The 20,335-nt window shown below is 47.4% G+C and overlaps 1 protein-coding gene across 2 annotated transcripts in view; it reads right to left on the minus strand.

Moving 5' to 3' along the window:
* The window catches only part of LOC124024922 (tRNA-dihydrouridine(16/17) synthase [NAD(P)(+)]-like), a 32,950-nt gene extending 12,914 nt beyond the window's left edge, over window positions 1-20,036 (minus strand). The window contains exons 1-9 of one of the 2 annotated variants that reach the window (XM_046338656.1): window positions 19,875-20,036; window positions 16,965-17,218; window positions 16,164-16,272; window positions 15,964-16,014; window positions 13,329-13,441; window positions 12,645-12,727; window positions 10,058-10,161; window positions 8,621-8,768; window positions 8,460-8,526 (exon numbers count right to left, since the gene is read on the minus strand). In XM_046338656.1, the coding sequence (XP_046194612.1) occupies window positions 8,460-8,526; window positions 8,621-8,768; window positions 10,058-10,161; window positions 12,645-12,727; window positions 13,329-13,441; window positions 15,964-16,014; window positions 16,164-16,272; window positions 16,965-17,204 (915 nt within the window). In that variant the 5' untranslated portion in view covers window positions 17,205-17,218; window positions 19,875-20,036. Of the gene's footprint in view, window positions 1-8,429; window positions 8,527-8,620; window positions 8,769-10,057; window positions 10,162-12,644; window positions 12,728-13,328; window positions 13,442-15,963; window positions 16,015-16,163; window positions 16,273-16,964; window positions 17,219-19,874 lie in introns of both variants that reach the window. The other variant, XM_046338655.1, reaches the window with a different exon arrangement.
* Window positions 20,037-20,335: the final 299 nt, after the last annotated feature.

The raw sequence follows: 20,335 nt of genomic DNA on the forward strand, positions 1-20,335 counted from the left end.
ACCCTAACCCTAGGTACCTGACAGCGTAGCTAACCCTAGGTACCTGACAGCGTAGCTAACCCTAACCCTAGGTACCTGACAGCGTAGCTAACCCTAGGTACCTGACAGCGTAGCTAACCCTAACCCTAGGTACCTGGCAGCGCAGCTAACCCTAGGTACCTGACAGCGTAGCTAACCTAACCCTAGGTACCTGGCAGCAGCTAACCTAACCCTAGGTACCTGACAGCGTAGCTAACCCTAACCCTTGGTACCTGACAGCATAGCTAACCCTAGGTACCTGACAGCGTAGCTAACCTAACCCTAGGTACCTGACAGCGTAGCTAACCCTAACCCTTGGTACCTGACAGCGTAGCTAACCTAACCCTAGGTACCTGGCAGCGTAGCTAACCCTAGGTACCTGACAGCATAGCTAACCCTAACCCTAAGTACCTGACAGCATAGCTAACCCTAGGTACCTGACAGCGTAGCTAACCCTAACCCTAGGTACCTGACAGCGTAGCTAACCTAACCCTAGGTACCTGACAGCGTAGCTAACCCTAGGTACCTGACAGCGTAGCTAACCTAACCCTAGGTACCTGACAGCATAGCTAACCCTAACCCTAGGTACCTGGCAGCGTAGCTAACCCTAGGTACCTGACAGCATAGCTAACCCTAGGTACCTGACAGCGTAGCTAACCCTAGGTACCTGACAGCGTAGCTAACCCTAACCCTAGGTACCTGACAGCGTAGCTAACCCTAGGTACCTGACAGCGTAGCTAACCCTAACCCTAGGTACCTGACAGCGTAGCTAACCCTAACCCTAGGTACCTGACAGCGTAGCTAACCCTAACCCTAGGTACCTGACAGCGTAGCTAACCCTAGGTACCTGACAGCGTAGCTAACCCTAACCCTAGGTACCTGACAGCATAGCTAACCCTAACCCTAGGTACCCAGCGTAGCTAACCCTAGGTACCTGACAGCATAGCTAACCCTAGGTACCTGACAGCGTAGCTAACCCTAACCCTAGGTACCTGACAGCGTAGCTAACCCTAGGTACCTGACAGCGTAGCTAACCCTAGGTACCTGACAGCGTAGCTAACCCTAACCCTAGGTACCTGACAGCGTAGCTAACCCTAACCCTAGGTACCTGACAGCGTAGCTAACCCTAGGTACCTGGCAGCGTAGCTAACCCTAACCCTAGGTACCTGACAGCGTAGCTAACCCTAGGTACCTGACAGCGTAGCTAACCCTAACCCTAGGTACCTGACAGCGTAGCTAACCCTAGGTACCTGACAGCTTTGCTAACCCTAACCCTAGGTACCTGCAGCGTAGCTAACCCTAGGTACCTGACAGCATAGCTAACCCTAGGTACCTGACAGCGTAGCTAACCCTAGGTACCTGGCAGCGTAGCTAACCCTAACCCTAGGTACCTGACAGCGTAGCTAACCCTAGGTACCTGACAGCGTAGCTAACCCTAGGTACCTGACAGCGTAGCTAACCCTAACCCTAGGTACCTGACAGCGTAGCTAACCCTAACCCTAGGTACCTGACAGCGTAGCTAACCCTAGGTACCTGACAGCGTAGCTAACCCTAGGTACCTGACAGTGTAGCTAACCCTAGGTACCTGACAGTGTAGCTAACCCTAGGTACCTGACAGCGTAGCTAACCCTAACCCTAGGTACCTGACAGTGTAGCTAACCCTAGGTACCTGACAGCATAGCTAACCCTAACCCTAGGTACCTGACAGCATAGCTAACCCTAACCCTAGGTACCTGACAGCGTAGCTAACCCTAGGTACCTGACAGCGTAGCTAACCCTAGGTACCTGACAGCGTAGCTAACCCTAGGTACCTGACAGCGTAGCTAACCCTAACCCTAGGTACCTGACAGCGTAGCTAACCCTAACCCTAGGTACCTGACAACGTAGCTAACCCTAGGTACCTGACAGCGTAGCTAACCCTAGGTACCTGACAGCGTAGCTAACCCTAACCCTAGGTACCTGACAGCATAGCTAACCCTAACCCTAGGTACCTGACAGCGTAGCTAACCCCTAACCCTAGGTACCTGACAGCGTAGCTAACCCTAGGTACCTGACAGCGTAGCTAACCCTAGGTACCTGACAGCGTAGCTAACCCTAACCCTAGGTACCTGACAGCGTAGCTAACCCTAACCCTAGGTACCTGACAGCGTAGCTAACCCTAACCCTAGGTACCTGACAGCATAGCTAACCCTAGGTACCTGACAGCGTAGCTAACCCTAACCCTAGGTACCTGACAGTGTAGCTAACCTAACCCTAGGTACCTGACAGCGTAGCTAACCCTAGGTACCTGACAGCGTAGCTAACCCTAACCCTAGGTACCTGACAGTGTAGCTAACCCTAACCCTTGGTACCTGACAGTGTAGCTAACCCTAGGTACCTGGCAGCGTAGCTAACCCTAACCCTAGGTACCTGACAGCATAGCTAACCCTAGGTACCCTACCTAACCCTAGGTACCTGGCAGCGTAGCTAACCCTAACCCTAGGTACCTGACAGCGTAGCTAACCCTAGGTACCTGACAGCGTAGCTAACCCTAACCCTAGGTACCTGACAGCGTAGCTAACCCTAACCCTAGGTACCTGACAGTGTAGCTAACCCTAGGTACCTGACAGTGTAGCTAACCCTAGGTACCTGACAGCGTAGCTAACCCTAACCCTAGGTACCTGACAGTGTAGCTAACCCTAGGTACCTGACAGCATAGCTAACCCTAACCCTAGGTACCTGACAGCATAGCTAACCCTAACCCTAGGTACCTGACAGCGTAGCTAACCTAACCCTAGGTACCTGACAGCGTAGCTAACCCTAGGTACCTGACAGCGTAGCTAACCCTAGGTACCTGACAGCGTAGCTAACCCTAACCCTAGGTACCTGACAGCGTAGCTAACCCTAACCCTAGGTACCTGACAACGTAGCTAACCCTAGGTACCTGACAGCGTAGCTAACCCTAGGTACCTGACAGCGTAGCTAACCCTAACCCTAGGTACCTGACAGCATAGCTAACCCTAACCCTAGGTACCTGACAGCGTAGCTAACCCTAGGTACCTGACAGCATAGCTAACCCTAGGTACCTGACAGCGTAGCTAACCCTAGGTACCTGACAGCGTAGCTAACCCTAGGTACCTGACAGCGTAGCTAACCCTAACCCTAGGTACCTGACAGCGTAGCTAACCCTAACCCTAGGTACCTGACAGCATAGCTAACCCTAGGTACCTGACAGCGTAGCTAACCCTAACCCTAGGTACCTGACAGTGTAGCTAACCCTAACCCTAGGTACCTGACAGCGTAGCTAACCCTTAGGTACCTGACAGCGTAGCTAACCCTAACCCTAGGTACCTGACAGTGTAGCTAACCCTAACCCTTGGTACCTGACAGTGTAGCTAACCCTAGGTACCTGGCAGCGTAGCTAACCCTAACCCTAGGTACCTGACAGCATAGCTAACCCTAGGTACCTGACAGCGTAGCTAACCCTAACCCTAGGTACCTGACAGTGTAGCTAACCCTAACCCTTGGTACCTGACAGTGTAGCTAACCCTAGGTACCTGGCAGCGTAGCTAACCCTAACCCTAGGTACCTGACAGCGTAGCTAACCCTAACCCTAGGTACCTGGCAGCGTAGCTAACCCTAACCCTAGGTACCTGGCAGCGTAGCTAACCCTAACCCTAGGTACCTGACAGCGTAGCTAACCCTAGGTACCTGGCAGCGTAGCTAACCCTAACCCTAGGTACCTGACAGCGTAGCTAACCCTAGGTACCTGACAGCGTAGCTAACCCTAACCCTAGGTACCTGACAGCGTAGCTAACCCTAGGTACCTGACAGCGTAGCTAACCCTAACCCTAGGTACCTGACAGCGTAGCTAACCCTAGGTACCTGACAGCGTAGCTAACCCTAACCCTAGGTACCTGACAGCATAGCTAACCCTAACCCTAGGTACCTGGCAGCGTAGCTAACCCTAGGTACCTGACAGCATAGCTAACCCTAGGTACCTGACAGCGTAGCTAACCCTAGGTACCTGGCAGCGTAGCTAACCCTAACCCTAGGTACCTGACAGCGTAGCTAACCCTAGGTACCTGACAGCGTAGCTAACCCTAACCCTAGGTACCTGACAGCGTAGCTAACCCTAACCCTAGGTACCTGACAGCGTAGCTAACCCTAACCCTAGGTACCTGACAGCGTAGCTAACCCTAACCCTTGGTACCTGACAGCGTAGCTAACCCTAACCCTAGGTACCTGACAGCGTAGCTAACCCTAGGTACCTGACAGCGTAGCTAACCCTAACCCTAGGTACCTGACAGCGTAGCTAACCCTAGGTACCTGACAGCGTAGCTAACCCTAACCCTAGGTACCTGGCAGCGCAGCTAACCCTAGGTACCTGACAGCGTAGCTAACCCTAACCCTAGGTACCTGGCAGCGTAGCTAACCCTAACCCTAGGTACCTGACAGCGTAGCTAACCCTAACCCTTGGTACCTGACAGCATAGCTAACCCTAGGTACCTGACAGCGTAGCTAACCCTAACCCTAGGTACCTGACAGCGTAGCTAACCCTAACCCTTGGTACCTGACAGCGTAGCTAACCCTAACCCTAGGTACCTGGCAGCGTAGCTAACCCTAGGTACCTGACAGCATAGCTAACCCTAACCCTAAGTACCTGACAGCATAGCTAACCCTAGGTACCTGACAGCGTAGCTAACCCTAACCCTAGGTACCTGACAGCGTAGCTAACCCTAACCCTAGGTACCTGACAGCGTAGCTAACCCTAGGTACCTGACAGCGTAGCTAACCCTAACCCTAGGTACCTGACAGCATAGCTAACCCTAACCCTAGGTACCTGGCAGCGTAGCTAACCCTAGGTACCTGACAGCATAGCTAACCCTAGGTACCTGACAGCGTAGCTAACCCTAGGTACCTGACAGCGTAGCTAACCCTAACCCTAGGTACCTGACAGCGTAGCTAACCCTAGGTACCTGACAGCGTAGCTAACCCTAACCCTAGGTACCTGACAGCGTAGCTAACCCTAACCCTAGGTACCTGACAGCGTAGCTAACCCTAACCCTAGGTACCTGACAGCGTAGCTAACCCTAGGTACCTGACAGCGTAGCTAACCCTAACCCTAGGTACCTGACAGCATAGCTAACCCTAACCCTAGGTACCTGGCAGCGTAGCTAACCCTAGGTACCTGACAGCATAGCTAACCCTAGGTACCTGACAGCGTAGCTAACCCTAACCCTAGGTACCTGACAGCGTAGCTAACCCTAGGTACCTGACAGCGTAGCTAACCCTAGGTACCTGACAGCGTAGCTAACCCTAACCCTAGGTACCTGACAGCGTAGCTAACCCTAACCCTAGGTACCTGACAGCGTAGCTAACCCTAGGTACCTGGCAGCGTAGCTAACCCTAACCCTAGGTACCTGACAGCGTAGCTAACCCTAGGTACCTGACAGCGTAGCTAACCCTAACCCTAGGTACCTGACAGCGTAGCTAACCCTAGGTACCTGACAGCGTAGCTAACCCTAACCCTAGGTACCTGACAGCGTAGCTAACCCTAACCCTAGGTACCTGACAGCGTAGCTAACCCTAACCCTAGGTACCTGACAGCATAGCTAACCCTAACCCTAGGTACCTGGCAGCGTAGCTAACCCTAGGTACCTGACAGCATAGCTAACCCTAGGTACCTGACAGCGTAGCTAACCCTAGGTACCTGGCAGCGTAGCTAACCCTAACCCTAGGTACCTGACAGCGTAGCTAACCCTAACCCTAGGTACCTGACAGCGTAGCTAACCCTAGGTACCTGACAGCGTAGCTAACCCTAACCCTAGGTACCTGACAGCGTAGCTAACCCTAACCCTAGGTACCTGACAGCGTAGCTAACCCTAGGTACCTGACAGCGTAGCTAACCCTAGGTACCTGACAGTGTAGCTAACCCTAGGTACCTGACAGTGTAGCTAACCCTAGGTACCTGACAGCGTAGCTAACCCTAACCCTAGGTACCTGACAGCATAGCTAACCCTAACCCTAGGTACCTGACAGCGTAGCTAACCCTAGGTACCTGACAGCGTAGCTAACCCTAGGTACCTGACAGCGTAGCTAACCCTAGGTACCTGACAGCGTAGCTAACCCTAACCCTAGGTACCTGACAGCGTAGCTAACCCTAACCCTAGGTACCTGACAACGTAGCTAACCCTAGGTACCTGACAGCGTAGCTAACCCTAGGTACCTGACAGCGTAGCTAACCCTAACCCTAGGTACCTGACAGCATAGCTAACCCTAACCCTACCCTACCTAACCCTAGGTACCTGACAGCGTAGCTAACCCTAGGTACCTGACAGCATAGCTAACCCTAGGTACCTGACAGCGTAGCTAACCCTAACCCTAGGTACCTGACAGCGTAGCTAACCCTAGGTACCTGACAGCGTAGCTAACCCTAACCCTAGGTACCTGACAGCGTAGCTAACCCTAACCCTAGGTACCTGACAGCGTAGCTAACCCTAACCCTAGGTACCTGACAGCATAGCTAACCCTAGGTACCTGACAGCGTAGCTAACCCTAACCCTAGGTACCTGACAGTGTAGCTAACCCTAGGTACCTGACCTAACCCTAGGTACCTGACAGCGTAGCTAACCCTAGGTACCTGACAGCGTAGCTAACCCTAACCCTAGGTACCTGACAGTGTAGCTAACCCTAACCCTTGGTACCTGACAGTGTAGCTAACCCTAGGTACCTGGCAGCGTAGCTAACCCTAACCCTAGGTACCTGACAGCATAGCTAACCCTAGGTACCTGACAGCGTAGCTAACCCTAACCCTAGGTACCTGACAGTGTAGCTAACCCTAACCCTTGGTACCTGACAGTGTAGCTAACCCTAGGTACCTGGCAGCGTAGCTAACCCTAACCCTAGGTACCTGACAGCGTAGCTAACCCTAACCCTAGGTACCTGGCAGCGTAGCTAACCCTAACCCTAGGTACCTGGCAGCGTAGCTAACCCTAACCCTAGGTACCTGACAGTGTAGCTAACCCTAGGTACCTGACAGTGTAGCTAACCCTAGATACCTGACAGCATAGCTAACCCTAACCCTAGGTACCTGACAGCATAGCTAACCCTAACCCTAGGTACCTGACAGCGTAGCTAACCCTAGGTACCTGACAGCGTAGCTAACCCTAGGTACCTGACAGCGTAGCTAACCCTAGGTACCTGACAGCGTAGCTAACCCTAACCCTAGGTACCTGACAGCGTAGCTAACCCTAACCCTAGGTACCTGACAACGTAGCTAACCCTAGGTACCTGACAGCGTAGCTAACCCTAGGTACCTGACAGCGTAGCTAACCCTAACCCCAGGTACCTGACAGCGTAGCTAACCCTAACCCTAGGTACCTGACAACGTAGCTAACCCTAACCCTAGGTACCTGGCAGCGTAGCTAACCCTAACCCTAGGTACCTGACAGCGTAGCTAACCCTAGGTACCTGACAGTGTAGCTAACCCTAGGTACCTGACAGCGTAGCTAACCCTATCCCTAGGTACCTGACAGCGTAGCTAACCCTAACCCTAGGTACCTGACAGTGTAGCTAACCCTAACCCTAGGTACCTGGCAGCGTAGCTAACCCTAACCCTAGGTACCTGACAGCGTAGCTAACCCTAGGTACCTGACAGCGTAGCTAACCCTAACCCTAGGTACCTGACAGCATAGCTAACCCTAACCCTAGGTACCTGACAGCGTAGCTAACCCTAGGTACCTGACAGCATAGCTAACCCTAGGTACCTGACAGCGTAGCTAACCCTAGGTACCTGACAGCGTAGCTAACCCTAGGTACCTGACAGCGTAGCTAACCCTAACCCTAGGTACCTGACAGCGTAGCTAACCCTAACCCTAGGTACCTGACAGCATAGCTAACCCTAGGTACCTGACAGCGTAGCTAACCCTAACCCTAGGTACCTGACAGTGTAGCTAACCCTAACCCTAGGTACCTGACAGCGTAGCTAACCCTAGGTACCTGACAGCGTAGCTAACCCTAACCCTAGGTACCTGACAGTGTAGCTAACCCTAACCCTTGGTACCTGACAGTGTAGCTAACCCTAGGTACCTGGCAGCGTAGCTAACCCTAACCCTAGGTACCTGACAGCGTAGCTAACCCTAGGTACCTGACAGCGTAGCTAACCCTAACCCTAGGTACCTGACAGTGTAGCTAACCCTAACCCTTGGTACCTGACAGTGTAGCTAACCCTAGGTACCTGGCAGCGTAGCTAACCCTAACCCTAGGTACCTGACAGCGTAGCTAACCCTAACCCTAGGTACCTGACAGCGTAGCTAACCCCTAACCCTAGGTACCTGGCAGCGTAGCTAACCCTAACCCTAGGTACCTGGCAGCGTAGCTAACCCTAACCCTAGGTACCTGACAGCGTAGCTAACCCTAACCCTTGGTACCTGGCAGCGTAGTCTGAGTTGTCTGCTGACCTCTGTCAGCCCCTGCAGGTTCTTCACCTTGGCCAGCTCCTCTCTCAGGTCCTTGTGGATCTGCAGCCTGGAGAAACACTAACAAATAAAACACACACAGATTGTGGCGGTAGTGAAGTATTGAGTGTGTGTGTGTCCCTCTGGGTGTGTGTGTTACATACGTGTGGTGCCAGAGCTTGAAGAGGTGTGCTCTGACATAGGACAGGGTACAGGGAGGATACTGACTGACCACCTCTAGATACTCCTCAGCCATCTCCCATACAGGAGGGCTGTGACCCTCAAACAGAGCTGGGTTATGGAGGTTCCCCTCTGGAAACACACACAGAGAAAGAAAGAAACAGAGAGAGAAACACAGAGAGAGAGAAACACACAGAGAACCACACACACACACACACACACACACACACACACACACACACACACACACACACACACACACACACACACACACACACACACACACACACACACACACACACACACACACACACACACACACACACACACACACAGAGAGAAATCACAGAGAAAACACAGAGAGAGAAATACACACAGAGAGAGAATCACAGAGAAACACAGAAATACACACAGAGAGAGAGAGAGAGAGAGACACAGAGAGAAACACACACAGAGAGAGAGAAACATACAGAGAGAGAGAAAAACAGAAAGATAGAAACACAGAGAGAGAGAAACACACAGAGAGAGAAACACACAGAGAGAAACACACAGAGAGAGAAACACAGAGAGAGAGAGAAACACAGAGAACCACAGAGAGAGAGAAAAACAGAGAGAAAGATAGAAACACAGAGAGAGAGAGAAACACAACAGGGAGAGAGAAACACAGAGAGAGAGAGAAACACACAGAGAGAGAAACACACGGAGAACCACACACACACACACACAGAGAGAAAGAGAGAAACACACACAGAGAGAGAGAGAAACACACACACACACAGAGAGAAAGAGAGAAACACACACAGCGAGAGAGAAACACAGAGAGAGAGAAACACACAGAGAACCACAGAGAGAGAGAGAAAAACAGAAAGATAGAAACACAGAGAGAGAGAGAAACACACAGAGAGAGAAACACACAGAGAGAGAAACACACAGAGAGAGAGAAACATACAGAGAACCACAGAGAGAGAGAAAAACAGAGAGAAAGATAGAAACACAGAGAGAGAGAAACACAACAGGGAGAGAGAAACACAGAGAGAGAGAGAAACACAGAGAAACACACGGAGAACCACACACACACACAGAGAGAAAGAGAGAAACACACAGAGAGAGAGAGAAACACAGAGAAACACACGGAGAACCACACACACACACACAGAGAGAGAGAGAGAAACACACACAGAGAGAGAGAAACACACAGAGTGAGAAACACACAGAGAGAGAGAAACATACAGAGAACCACAGAGAGAAAGATAGAAACACAGAGAAAGAGAGAAACACACAGAAAGAACCACACACACACACACACAGAGACATAACCATACACACACAGACACATGAGAGAGAGAAAGTGATAAACACAAATTAGTAGGTGTTATGACTCTTGGGAGACTAATTAATCAAGGTGAGGCGGAGGTGTGTACCTGCACTCATCACCCCCTGTACTCCAGTCTCCTCCATACACTGCTCCACATCACTCAGGTGTTGGATGTTACCGTTAGCGAACACAGGGATGTTAACAGCGTTCCTATAGCAACAACACAGAGAGAGAGAGAGAGAGAGAGAGAGAGAGAGAGAGAGAGAGAGAGAGAGAGAGAGAGAGAGAGAGAGAGAGACTGTTTAATAAACCCAGTACAATCACATGATCAGCTATGTGACAATAGAATAGAGTACTGTACAGTAGAATATAATAGAATGTTTTCCTGTGAAGAAACTTCTTGGAGACCTACGAGACTACACAAACTGTCTCCAACTACACAGTAGCCCTACTAGACTACACAAACTACCTCCAACTACACAGCAGAGACCTACTAGACTACACAAACTACCTCCACCTACACAGCAGAGACCTACTAGACTACACAAACTGTCTCCAACTACACAGCAGAGACCTACTAGACTACACAAACTACCTCCAACTACACAGCAGAGACCTACTAGACTACACAAACTGTCTCCAACTACACAGTAGCCCTACTAGACTACACAAACTACCTCCAACTACACAGCAGAGACCTACTAGACTACACAAACTACCTCCACCTACACAGCAGAGACCTACTAGACTACACAAACTGTCTCCAACTACACAGCAGAGACCTACTAGACTACACAAACTACCTCCAACTACACAGCAGAGACCTACTAGACTACACAAACTGTCTCCAACTACACAGTAGCCCTGCTAGACTACACAAACTGTCTCCAACTACACAGCAGAGACCTACTAGACTACAAACTGTCTCCAACTACACAGCAGAGACCTACTAGACTACACAAACTGTCTCCAACTACACAGCAGAGACCTACTAGACTACAAACTACCTCCAACTACACAGCAGAGACCTACGAGACTACACAAACTACCTCCAACTACACAGCAGAGACCTACTAGACTACACAAACTGTCTCCAACTACACAGCAGAGACCTACTAGACTACACAAACTGTCTCCAACTACACAGCAGAGACCTACTAGACTACACAAACTGTCTCCAACTACACAGCAGAGACCTACTAGACTACACAAACTGTCTCCTACTACACAGCAGAGACCTACTAGACTACACAAACTACCCCCAACTACACAGCAGAGACCTACTAGACTACAAACTACCTCCAACTACACAGCAGAGACCTACGAGACTACACACTGTGTCCAACTACACAGCAGAGACCTACTAGACTACAAACTGTCTCCAACTACACAGCAGAGACCTACGAGACTACACAAACTACCTCCAACTACACAGCAGAGATCTACTAGACTACACAAACTGTCTCCAACTACACAGTAGCCCTACGAGACTACACACTGTTTCCAACTACACAGCAGAGACCTACGAGACTACACACTGTTTCCAACTACACAGCAGAGACCGACTAGACTACACAAACTACCTCCAACTACACAGCAGAGACCTACTAGACTACAAACTACCTCCAACTACACAACAGAGACCTACGAGACTACACAAACTGTCTCCAACTACACAGCAGAGACCTACGAGACTACACAAACTACCTCCAACTACACAGCAGAGATCTACTAGACTATACAAACTGTCTCCAACTACACAGTAGCCCTGCTAGACTACACAAACTACCTCCAACTACACAGCAGAGACCTACTAGACTACACAAACTACACAGCAGAGCCCTACTAGACGACACAAACTACCTCAAACTACACAGCAGAGACCTACTAGACTACACAAACTACCTCCAACTACACAGTAGCCCTACTAGACTACACAAACTACCCCCAACTACACAGCAGAGACCTACTAGACTACACAAACTACCTCCAACTACACAGCAGAGACCTACTAGACTACACAAACTGTCTCCAACTACACAGCAGAGACCTACTAGACTACACAAACTGTTTCCAACTACACAGCAGAGACCTACTAGACTACAAACTACCTCCAACTACACAGCAGAGACCTACTAGACTACACAAACTGTCTCCAACTACACAGCAGAGACCTACTAGACTACACAAACTGTCTCCAACTACACAGTAGCCCTACTAGACTACAAACGACCTCCAACTACACAGCAGAGACCTACTAGACTACACAAACTACACAGCAGAGACCTACTAGACTACACAAACTGTCTCCCCTACTAGACTACACAAACTACCTCCAACTACACAGCAGAGACCTACTAGACTACACAAACTGTCTCCCCTACTAGAATACACAAACTACCTCCAACTACACAGCAGAGACCTACTAGACTACACAAACTACCCCCAACTACACAGCAGAGACCTACGAGACTACACAAACTGTCTCCAACTACACAACAGAGACCTACTAGACTACACAAACTGTTTCCACCTGACAAACATAATGTTGGTTCTTCTCTGTAGTCTTAATTGAACTGTGAGGGAACTGCAGTGTGCTTACCATACAGCCTTGATGTGTTCCCAGCTAGCGATGCCTGTGGCGGGTCCTTTCTTAATTGAACTGTGAGGGAACTGCAGTGTGGTCTACTTACCGTACAGCCTTGATGTGTTCCCAGCTAGCGATGCCTGTGGCGGGTCCTTTCTGGTCCTTGGTCCGACCGTGGACGGTCAGCAGCTGAGACAGAGATGGAGAGGTCTAAATGAAATGACTTTCTACCCGGTTAAATAAAAATGTAATTACAAATAAAATGAAACGAGTGTGTCTGTGTGTTGCTATGGAGACAGCATAGGTGACACTGCAGTACTACGAGGACAAATGTTGATGAGGCTCTCTTGTTCAGATATTTGTAAGTGGACTGGAGGCAGGGCATGAAAGGGATAACGAATCCAGTTGTTTGTGTCATTCGTTTCAGGAAAGAACCTGCGTAATTGCGTACCCAACTCACTCAGGTGCTTCGCTAAATCACATTTGACATTGTCCGTAAACTTGAGTTCATTTGCACACATAAAATCATACAATGATGGAAAGACCTGTGTGTTGTCCTTGTTAACGCAGACAGATAAGAGCTCCAACTTCTTCATCATAGCCTCAATTTTTGTCCCGCACATTGAATATAGTTACGTAGAGTCCCTGTAATCCTAGATTCAGATCATTCAGGAGAGAGAGAAAACATCACCTAGATAGACCAAGCTCCTATAAATATAATCTGGCTAATTTTAGGTAATGTTTCATAGAAGATCAAAATAAAAATACTTGTGTGTGTGATGTTTCCCACCTGGCAGCCAGCCTTCTCCAGCATCTGAGCGTACTGAACAGTCTCCTCCATCTTGTTAAACACACGGATCTTACAGGTGATGGGAACAGAGATCTTCTCATTGGCTAGCTTCACTAAGGAGAAACAGAGAGAAAAGACTGGCTAACTTCACTAAGGAGAAACAGAGAGAAAAGACTGGCTAGCTTCACTAAGGAGAAACAGAGAGAAAAGACTGGCTAGCTTCACTAAGGAGAAACAGAGAGAAAAGACTGGCTAGCTTCACTAAGGAGAAACAGAGAGAAAAGACTGGCTAGCTTCACTAAGGATAAACAGAGAGAAAAGACTGGCTAGCGTCACTAAGGAGAAACAGAGAGAAAAGACTGGCTAGCTTCACTAAGGAGAAACAGAGAAAAGACTGGCTAGCTTCACTAAGGAGAAACAGAGAGAAAAGACTGGCTAGCTTCACTAAGGAGAAACGGAGAGAAAAGACTGGCTAGCTTCACAAAGGAGAAACAGAGAGAAAAGATTGGCTAGCTTCACTAAGGAGAAACAGAGAGAAAAGACTGGCTAGCTTCACTAAGGAGAAACAGAGAAAAGACTGGCTAACTTAAATCAAATCAAATGTTATCGCTAACATACCCGTGTTTAGCAGACGTTATTGTGGGTGTAGTGAAATGCTTGTGTCTCTAGCTCCGACAGTGCAGTAATATCTAACAAGTAATATCTAACAATTCCACAAAATATGCCCAGTACACACACATCTAAGTAAAGGAATGGAATTAAAACATATATGGCCCCGCTGAAAATTAAAAAATTCTGGGCGAACAATGTAAGAAATTATACATAAAAAACAAAATAGTGCAAAGTTTCCTAAGAGCTAAAAACATTGAGACCAGGTAACGTGGAGAGGATCTGTGTCTGTACCATATAATCTCACTACTGGTGTCCCCCAGGGCTCCGTTCTAGGCCCTCTCCTCTTCTCTCTATACGCCAAGTGACTCAGCTCCGTCATATCCTCACATGGTTTCTCCTATCAATACTATGTGGATGACATTCAACTACTTTTCACCCCCCCCCCATTTCTGACACTAATTTGTCGAATCGCATCTCTGCATGCCTTGCAGATATCTCTTGGATGTCGGCCCACCACCTCAAGCTCAACCTCGACAAGACGGAGCTACTCTTCCTCCCGGGAAAGGCCTGCCTGCTCCAAGACCTTTCCATCACAGTTGACAACTCCATGGTGTTCCCATCCCAGAGTGCATAGGACCTTGGCAGGACACTAGACAACACCCTGTTGTTTTCTGCAAACAGCAAAGCAGTGACTCTCTCTCCTGCAGGGTCAAGATCTACCACATCCGTACAGTACAACCCTTCCTCACACAGGAAGTAGCACAGGTCCTAATCCAGGCACTTGTCATCTCCCGTCTGGCCTACTGCAACTCTCTGTTGGCTGGGCTCCCCGCTTGTTCCATCAAACCCCCTGCAGCAGAGTCCCTGCCCATCTTCTGAAAACATATAGAACCCTAAACCTCCCCCTGAAACTAGGACAGCAGAGTCCCTGCCCATCTTCTGAAAACATATAGAACCCTAAACCTCCCCCTGAAACTAGGACAGCAGAGTCCCTGTCCATCTTCTGAAAACATATAGAACCCTAAACCTCCCCCTGAAACTAGGACAGCAGAGTCCCTGTCCATCTTCTGAAAACATATAGAACCCTAAACCTCCCCCTGAAACTAGGACAGCAGAGTCCCTGCCCATCTTCTGAAAACATATAGAACCCTAAACCTCCCCTGAAACTAGGACAGCAGAGTCCCTGCCCATCTTCTGAAAACATATAGAACCTGAGTAAAAGAACCTAAACCTCCCCCTAAACCTCCCCCTGAAACTAGGACAGCAGAGTCCCTGCCCATCTTCTGAAAACATATAGAACCCTAAAACTTCCCCCAAAAACACTCACTTTACACTTTTTTTCTACTAATTATCTAGTAAAAGACTGAGTGCTTATGATGTAAAGACCATTCCAGACAGGTAAAACACAGCATGACACCATGCCAGACAGGTAAAACACAGCATGACACCATGCCAGACAGGTAAAACACAGCATGACACCATGCCAGACAGGTAAAACACAGCATGACACCATTCCAGACAGGTAAAACACAGCATGACACCATTCCAGACAGGTAAAACACAGCATGACACCATTCCAGACAGGTAAAACAGGTAAAACACAGCATGACACCATTCCAGACAGGTAAAACACAGCATGACACCATTCCAGACAGGTAAAACACAGCATGACACCATTCCAGACAGGTAAAACACAGCATGACACCATTTCAGCATGACACCATTCCAGACAGGTAAAACATAGCATGACACCATTCCAGACAGGTAAAACATAGCATGACACCATTCCAGACAGGTAAAACACAGCATGACACCATTCCAGACAGGTAAAACACAGCATGACACCATTCCAGACAGGTAAAACACAGCATGACACCATGCCAGACAGGTAAAACACAGCATGACACCATTCCAGACAGGTAAAATGCATTGACACCATTCCAGACAGGTAAAACATAGCATACTATATTTTATTTCTACCTCTCTAACTCTCTCCCTCTTTTCTCTCTCTGTTCAAACTCACCCATCTTCTCCAGCAGCTCCCACTCATCCTGTAGGAAGACTCCGTAGTGCCCTTCGTCAGAAATAAATTAGAAACAAATTGACCCCAAACATACAGCATGCTTAGCCTAATTGAAAACCACTTTGTTTTTTAAAAATCAGGGTTTCTCTCTCTCACACACACCATCTCTGAGTGGGGTTTCAGGGTTGGTTAGTTAGTACCTCTCTTGGCGATCATCTGTGGGCATCCCAGGTTGAGATCGATAGCATCACAGTAGTCCTGAGCCAGTAGACATGCCTGGACAAACACCTCTGGGTCGTTGGCACAGAACTGACACACACACACACACACACACACACACACACACACACACACACACACACACACACACACACACACACACACACACACACACACACACACACACACACACACAGAAAGCAGAGAAAGTGCATTACAAACACCTCTGAGTTATTGGCACAGAACTGAGACCATAACACAGGAATCGGGGTGATGGTAAGACACAGAGACTAGCTGAAACAGGGTGAGAGGGGATGGTAAAACACAGAGGCTAGCTGAAACAGGGTGAGAGGGGATGGTAAAACACAGAGGCTAGCTGAAACAGGGTGAGAGTGGATGGTAAGACACAGAGGCTAGCTGAAACAGGGTGAGAGGGGATGGTAAGACACAGAGGCTAGCTGAAACAGGGTGAGAGGTGGTGGTAAAACACAGAGGCTAGCTGAAACAGGGTGAGAGTGGATGGTAAAACACAGAGGCTAGCTGAAACAGGGTGAGAGGTGGTGGTAAAACACAGAGGCTAGCTGAAACAGGGTGAGAGGTGGTGGTAAAACACAGAGGCTAGCTGAAACAGGGTGAGAGGTGGTGGTAAAACAGAGGCTAGCTGAAACAGGGTGAGAGGTGATGGTAAAACTCAGAGGTCGGCTAATAGCTGTAGTTGAATCATATGACCTGTGACACTCCATTCCCCTGTCGGCATGTGTTTGTGTGTCTTTCTCTCTCACCTGTGTAATAAGCGGCCTGTCTTCGGGGCAGACTTCGCTGTACAGGTTGTCTTTCCTGTAGTTGGCGTCGCGTACAAACACCTGCGCGTGCAGCATGGGCGTGTAGCACAGCTCGGCGCCATGGCGACGGCTCAGTAGACGCCAGGCCAGTTCGCTCTGGTCCACCATGGGTGCAACGACGTAACGCGCCCCCCTCAGCGTGGTCTTCCAGAACTCAAAGCCTTGCAGCTTCACCGCCATCACAGCAACCTGACCTGACAGAGGGAGAGGGGAATGAGAGAGAAAATGAGGTCGTTTTGACCATAGGAGGACAATACAGTCAAAATAAGAGGGTCCTGGGTAGAACTAAAGTATGGGGAGGAATCCCCCTGGGCCACTGAGCACCTAAATGGGTCACGGTCTTTCTTGGATATTAACTGGCTCCCGAGTGAAGCAGTGGTCTAAGGCACTGCATCTCCATGCAAGAGGCGTCACCACAGTCCCTGGTTCGAATCCAGGCTGTATCACATCTGGCCATGATTGGGAGTCTCATAGGGCAGCGCACAATTGGCCCAGCGTCGTCCGGGTTTGGCCGGGGTAGGCCGTCATTGTAAATAAGAATTTGTTCTTAACTGACTTGCCTAGTTAAATAAAGGATCAATACAAGTAAATAAATAAAAAAAGCTATATCTGTAGGACTTAGAGACATAGTATATCTGTAGGACTTAGAGACATAGTATATCTGTAGGACTTAGAGACATAGTATATCTGTAGGACTTAGAGACATAGTATATCTGTAGGACTTAGAGACATAGTATATCTGTAGGACTTAGAGACATAGTATATCTGTAGGACTTAGAGACATAGTATATCTGTAGGACTTAGAGACATAGTATATCTGTAGGACTTAGAGACATAGTATATCTGTAGGACTTAGAGACATAGTATATCTGTAGGACATAGAGACATAGTATATCTGTAGGACTTAGAGACATAGTATATCTGTAGGACTTAGAGACATAGTATATCTGTAGGACTTAGAGACATAGTATATCTGTAGGACTTAGAGACATAGTATATCTGTAGGACTTAGAGACATAGTATATCTGTAGGACTTAGAGACATAGTATATCTGTAGGACTTAGAGACATAGTATATCTGTAGGACTTATAGAGACATAGTATATCTGTAGGACTTATAGAGACATAGTATATCTGTAGGACTTATAGAGACATAGTATATCTGTAGGACTTATAGAGACATAGTATATCTGTAGGACTTAGAGACATAGTATATCTGTAGGACTTATAGAGACATAGTATATCTGTAGGACTTATAGAGACATAGTATATCTGTAGGACTTATAGAGACATAGTATATCTGTAGGACTTATAGAGACATAGTATATCTGTAGGACTTATAGAGACATAGAGACATAGTATATCTGTAGGACTTATAGAGACATAGTATATCTGTAGGACTTATAGAGACATAGTATATCTGTAGGACTTATAGAGACATAGTATATCTGTAGGACTTATAGAGACATAGTATATCTGTAGGACTTATAGAGACATAGTATATCTGTAGGACTTAGAGACATAGTATATCTGTAGGACTTAGAGACATAGTATATCTGTAGGACTTAGAGACATAGTATATCTGTAGGACTTATAGAGACATAGTATATCTGTAGGACTTATAGAGACATAGTATATCTGTAGGACTTATAGAGACATAGTATATCTGTAGGACTTATAGAGACATAGTATATCTGTAGGACTTAGAGACATAGTATATCTGTAGGACTTAGAGACATAGTATATCTGTAGGACTTAGGACTTATAGAGACATAGTATATCTGTAGGACTTATAGAGACATAGTATATCTGTAGGACTTATAGAGACATAGTATATCTGTAGGACTTAGAGACATAGTATATCTGTAGGACTTAGAGACATAGTATATCTGTAGGACTTAGAGACATAGTATATCTGTAGGACTTAGAGACATAGTATATCTGTAGGACTTAGAGACATAGTATATCTGTAGGACTTAGAGACATAGTATATCTGTAGGACTTAGAGACATAGTATATCTGTAGGACTTAGAGACATAGTATATCTGTAGGACTTAGAGACATAGTATATCTGTAGGACTTATAGAGACATAGTATATCTGTAGGACTTAGAGACATAGTATATCTGTAGGACTTAGAGACATAGTATATCTGTAGGACTTAGAGACATAGTATATCTGTAGGACTTAGAGACATAGTATATCTGTAGGACTTAGAGACATAGTATATCTGTAGGACTTAGAGACATAGTATATCTGTAGGACTTAGAGACATAGTATATCTGTAGGACTTAGAGACATAGTATATCTGTAGGACTTAGAGACATAGTATATCTGTAGGACTTATAGAGACATAGTATATCTGTAGGACTTAAAGAGACATAGTATATCTGTAGGACTTATAGAGACATAGTATATCTGTAGGACTTATAGAGACATAGTATATCTGTAGGATATATGGGACTGATTAAATCTCTGGACAGTTTCCTAGGGTAGTTATTATATTCGTTCTGACAGTGTGATACCCCTCATCCTCATCTCCCCGCAAGCATGATGTGACAAAGACAATTTAATTCATGTTAATAAAGGACACTTATAAAACATTTTTCAAAGGAGCAGAGTTCCCGAGATCCACCAATGTTAGCGATCGCGTGTCATAACTGGTGCACGCATACTGTAGCTAGTTATACAGCCATTGGGTGCACATGACTCTTGGTTATCCAGCCAGCTAACGTTAGCACAGTAGCTAGTAAAATTCCTGTGGATTTCATCAACAAAAACATGTTGATGACACGCTAGAAGACATATCTAACATTTCACCAAAATGCTTGATAACACAAAATAACATTTACCTGTATGAGAAACACTTTGTAAAATTTACTCCAAGATGTTATCAACAGTGGTTCGAGTACCAAACCAGTGTAACAGTCAAATATGACCGAGGGGAAACGATAAGTGGCAAAAGGTACCGCCTGGTTTCAGTAACTTTGCTTTTGAACATTACTGAACACACATTTCCATTTAAACTACCGTTTGGAGTTGTGAGCTCTCTCTCTCTATAGTCAGCTGTAATGATGTTCCTCAAATATCATACGAATTGTGTATCAAGCAGGAAATAATCCAGACCAGAAAAAACAAGGCAACAGTAAACATGTTGTCAACCAACGAATGATGCAGCGCCCCCATCGGGCCAATCAGTGTCATTTAGTAAATTACAGATCCCTGAGGCAAGATGCATCATTAACCCAAGTTTAGTACTGCTACCACTCCCACCACCACCAATACTACTACTACTACGACCACTACCAATACT

Source organism: Oncorhynchus gorbuscha, unplaced genomic scaffold (genome assembly GCF_021184085.1).
Source record: "Oncorhynchus gorbuscha isolate QuinsamMale2020 ecotype Even-year unplaced genomic scaffold, OgorEven_v1.0 Un_scaffold_2077, whole genome shotgun sequence".
Lineage (NCBI taxonomy): Eukaryota > Metazoa > Chordata > Actinopteri > Salmoniformes > Salmonidae > Oncorhynchus > Oncorhynchus gorbuscha.